General features: G+C 43.1%; 1 protein-coding gene across 1 annotated transcript in view; it reads right to left on the minus strand.

The window, feature by feature from the left end:
* EMWEY_00044640 (30S ribosomal protein S1, putative) overlaps window positions 1–63 on the minus strand; it is a gene marked incomplete at both ends in the record, with an annotated part of 4,661 nt that extends 4,598 nt beyond the window's left edge. Inside the window, one exon of the mRNA XM_013482944.1 lies at window positions 1–63. This exon is cut by the window's left edge and continues 1,590 nt beyond it. Within this exon, the coding sequence (XP_013338398.1) occupies window positions 1–63 (63 nt within the window).
* Window positions 64–5,000: the final 4,937 nt, after the last annotated feature.

Here is a 5,000-nt window from a genome sequence, read left to right on the forward strand (position 1 = left end):
CTGCGGCAGATGTCTTGCTGCAGCACAACTAAGAGGAGACACAAAGCCAATAGGCAAACGCATGCTTTGCCTCGTCCCCATAGATATCCTTTCTTGTGGGGCCAGCAGCAAACTGCTGCTGCTGCTGTTGCTGCTGCTGCTGCAAGCATCAGCTCCTGCTGCAGCTCTCTATTATGAGATAAAACGCATGCAGCTGCCGCTACCCCACGCGGTGTATGTACACCCCAAACACCAACAGAACAGCACGAGCAGCAGCAAACCTAACTGCAGCAACAACTGCAGCAGCTGCAGCAGCAACTGCGCAGCAAATGCAGCAGCAACTGGGAATAGATTGGGGGAGACAATTTCTGCTAGAGTTTGCTGCGGTTCTGCTGCTGCTGCTGCTGCTGCTGCAGGAGAGTCAGGGGCAGCAGCAGCAGCAGCTCTAGCAGCAGTAGCAGCAGCAGCTGCTGCTGCTACTGCTGCTCCTGTTACTACTACAGTAACTGTTACAGTTACTTCTGCTGCTGCTGCTGCTGCTGCTGCTGCAGCTGCTGGGGGGCAGCTACGGTGTATCTGCAGCAAATAAATAATATTTCTTTTATTTATTTATTTATTTAATTAATTAAATTAAATAAAAAAAATAAATTAAATTAAATGTAAGTAAAAAAGGGGGGAAAAAACAAACAAACCACAGGAGGGGGGCCCCTCAGGGGGGCCCCCCTGTGTCGTCTGTATGTTTCCGCTGCTGCTGCTGCTGCTGTTGCTGCTGCTGCTGCTAGGCTTGTTTTGCTCCTTTTCTTTTATTTATTAATTTATTAATTAATTTATTATTTATTTATTTATATTTATTTATATTTATTTATATTTATTTGTTTGTTTATTAACTAAGAAGACAACATAAACAATGAGGGGCCGGGAGGCCCCTCAATAGCAACATAATAACAGCAATAGCAGCAGCAGCAGCAGCAGCAGCAAGAGCAGCAGCAGCAACACCAACAACAACAATAGGAGCAGCAACAGAAGCAGCAACAGCAGCAAGAGCAGCAGCAGCTGCTGCAGCAGTGTATGTAGTACACAGCATGAGGTATAATACAAATGTCTAGAGGACGACCTCCCTTGCTGCTGCTGTTCTCCTTGCTGCTGCTGCTGCTGCAGCTGCTGCTGCTGCTGCAGCAGCAGCTAACGGTGTCTGGGAGCTCCCTCAAGCAGCAGACGTTCTTCTTCCTATCATCATCATTCCCTCAATACTCTTACAACAAGCAACCCCTGCAGCAGCAGCAGCAGCAGCAGCAGCAGCAGCAATGGCAGCAGCAGCAGCAGCAGCAGGCCCACCGCACCACCGTTCGCACTCTTAATGGCGCAAACAGCAGCAGCAGCAGCAACAGCAGCAGCAGCAACAACAGCAGCAAGAGTTGGATAATCCCCAACCGGCTATACCCCTCCTTACCCTTCGGTATTCAGCAGCAACAGCAGCAGCAGCAGCAGCAGCAGCAGCAGCAGCAACTGCTGCAGCAACAGCAGCAACAGCAGCAGCATTGGTTGCCTTCAATGACGATGGTTTGTGTACGTCGTTATAAACGTAAGTAATTATTTTTGTCTCCTTTTTTGTCTCCTTTATTTATTTATTTATTTATTTATTTATTTATTTATTTATTTATTTATTTATTTATTTATTTATTTATTTTTTGTGTCCTTATATATGTGTCTTGCTGTCTCCTTTTGTGTCTCCTTTTTTCCTTGTCTCCTCCTAATAAATAAATAAATAAAAATAAATAAAAATAAATAAAATAAATAAATAAATAAATAAATAAATAAATAAATAAATATATTTATTTATTTATTTATTTATTTATTTATTTATTTATTTATTTATTTATTTATTTATTTATTATCTATAGGTAACCTGTCTCCTTGGCCATTAGAGACATCATTAGGTGTCTCCTGTATAGTACGTCGTGAGCAAAAAAGGAGACAATTAATAAATGATTATTTATTAATAAGAAATAAATATAAGGAAAAAAAGAGAGAAAGTAAATCATTAGATGAATATATACATTGGCATTTGCTGCTGCAGTTGCTGCCAAGAGACACTTCCTTAGTAAGAAAAAGGAGACGATGCAGCAGCACAGGGAGAGGGCGTGGGGTGTATAGACACTTTGGTCTATGTAGGCATAAAATTAAGGAATTAATTGATAATATGTATCTACCTGGATGGACTAAGGCTGAATGGTAAATATACAAGGATTGTCTCCTTTTTTTCTCTCCTTTTTGTCTCCTTTTTGTCTCCTTTTTGTCTCCTTTTTCTTTCTCCTTTTTTCTCTCCTTTTTCTTTCTCCTCTTTTCTCTCTTTTTCTCTGTATCTACCTGGATGGACTAAGGCTCAATGGTAGTAAACAGGCAAGAAGTGTCTCCTTTCTTCTCTCCTTTCTTCTCTCCTTTCTTCTGTCTCCTTTTTTGTCTCCTTTTTTCTCTCTCCTTTCTTCTGTCTCCTTTTCTCTGTCTCTTTTTTTCTGTCTCCTTGGGGTGTATAGGCACCTTGGTATATATAGGCATAAAATAAATATATGTATATATCTTATTGTATTAGGGACTGAATAATAAATAAGTGTCTCCTTTCTTGTTGTCTCCTTTCTTGTTGTCTCCTTTTTTGTCTCCTTTTTTCTGTCTCCTTTCCTTCCTTCCTTCTCCTTCTTTTTATGTGTCTCCTTTTTTATTATATAAATAATTTACTGTCTCCTTTTCTTTCCTTTTCCTTCTTCTTTTCTTTTTCTCCTTTTCTTATATAAATAAATAAGTATATAAATAAATAAATATTATTTATTTATTTATATATATTATTTATTTATTTATTTATATTATTTATTTATTTATTTATTTATTTATTTATTTATTTATATAATATAAATAAATAAATAAATATAGATAAATACAACTAACAAACTGTCTCCTTTTTTCTCTTTTTTTCTTAATAATAAATAAATAAATAAATAAATAAATAAATAAATAAATAAATAAATAAATAAATAAATAAATAAAAAGGAGACACTTAGCTACTTACTAAATAATAATAATAATAAGAGGAGACACTTATTAGCTAAATAAATAAATAAATAATATATAGAGGTAAAAAGGAGACAAAAAAAGGAGACAATAAAAAGGAGACAGTTGCATGCATGCATGCATGCATGCACGCATGCATGCACCTCTATATAAATAAATTCACTAGCTAGTAGTAGTAGTGTTGTCTCCTGCTGCTGCTGCAGCTGCTGCTGTTGCACTACATGCGTCAATGCTGCTGCTGCTGCTGTTGCTGCTGCATTACGTATGCTAATACTTAATAAGAAAGATTGTTGCTGCTGCTGCTGCATGATTGTAGCAGCAGCAGCAGCAGCAGTAGCAACAGCAAAGCAATTTGCTGCTGCTGCTGCTGCAGCAAGAGGGAGGTGCCAATGCACAAAACGCTGCCGATAGCTGCATGCAGCAGCTGCTGCTGCACAGAGCAGCAGCAGCAGCAGCAGCAAAAGACACAACAATTAGGGGAATTAAAAGGAGACAAAACAACAAAGGAGACAAAAAAAAAGAGAACTACATAGACACAGAGGCTGCTGCTGCTGCTGCTGCTGCTGCTGCTGCTGTGTCTGTTGTGCTATTTCTATAGTAATAGAAGACATGACGGAAGGCGCTGCTGCTTCTGCATGCAACACGAGTGAATCCTTGCTGCTGCAGCAGCTGCTGGAGTTGCTGCAGTTGCTGCGGTTCTGCTGCAGCAGCAGCAGCAGGAATTTCTTGTTTGTCTGCTAAGAAGATAGGGGAATCGATGTGTACGTGCTGCAGCAAGGGTTGCTGCTGCAGCAGCAGCTGCAGCAGCAGCAGCACCCGCTGCTCTATATAATTATCTGCTGCTACGCAGCAGCAGCCTTCTTCTGCTGCTCTTAGGGACAGCAGCAGCAGCCTAAGGGGGGGACGAAGAGACACAGGAAAGGAGACAGTTGCTGCTAAGAACTGCAGCAGACTGCGGCGCTGCTGTCCTGTCTGTGGGGCTGCATGCAGCAGCAAACCAATACAACGGGACCGTAGTACCTTGCTGCAGCACACCTGCTGCAGCAGCAGCAAATCTGCATGCAGCAGTGCTGCTGCTGCTGCTCTCCTTACCCTCCAGCAGCTAAATGAATGTCCTAAGACAAAACCCTTTTGCTGCAGCAGCAGAGGCAAGACACATTGCTGCAGCAGGAAGCAGATACACATGCTGCTGCTGCTGCTGCTGCTGCTGCTGCTGCTGCTGGTAGTAATGGTAGTTGTAGTGGTATGGTAGATGCTGCTGCTGCTGCTGCAGTTGCTGCTGCTGCTGCTAATGCTGCTTCGGCAGCTGCTGCTGCTGCTGCGGATAATGCTTGTTGTTAGAGATGCGGGTGTCTCGTCACCTGCTGCTGCTGCTGCTGCTGCTGTTGCTTCTGTTGCTGCTGTTGCTTCTGTTGCTGCTGCTGCTGCTGCTGTTGCTTCTGTTGCTGCTGCTGTTGGGGTTCGTGCTGCAGCAGTTGTTGCTGCTGACTCGATTGCTGCTGCTGCTTCTACTACTGTTGATGATGCTGCTGCCGCTGCCGTTGCTGCTGTTGGTGTTGCTGCTGCTGCTGTTGTTGTTGCTGCTGCTGCTGCTTGAGTTGCCGAAGGCAGGCAATCGGTGCAGCAGCAGAAGGCGCAGCCTGTGTTAGATATGTCGTCGCTGCTGCTGTTGCTGCTGCTGCTGTTGCTGCTGCTGTTTGTCTCCTTCCTTAAAGTACAGATTCGTGCTGCAGCAGGAAGACCCACCAGCCATATGCTAGGGAAGTTACCTGCTGCCTCTGCTGCAGCAGCAGCAGCATGCTGCTGCTGTTGCTGATGCTGCTGCAGTTGCTGATGTTGCTGCTGCTGCTGTTGCTGCTCTCCTTGCATGTCTTGCAAGGGATATATCTGTTGCTGCTCTCCTTTCTCCTCATGCTGCTGCTGCTGCTGCTGCTGCTGTTGAGCGTGTGGGAGGCCAA

This window comes from Eimeria maxima, genomic scaffold (assembly GCF_000499605.1).
Source record: "Eimeria maxima Weybridge genomic scaffold, Emw_scaff864, whole genome shotgun sequence".
Taxonomy (NCBI): domain Eukaryota; phylum Apicomplexa; class Conoidasida; order Eucoccidiorida; family Eimeriidae; genus Eimeria; species Eimeria maxima.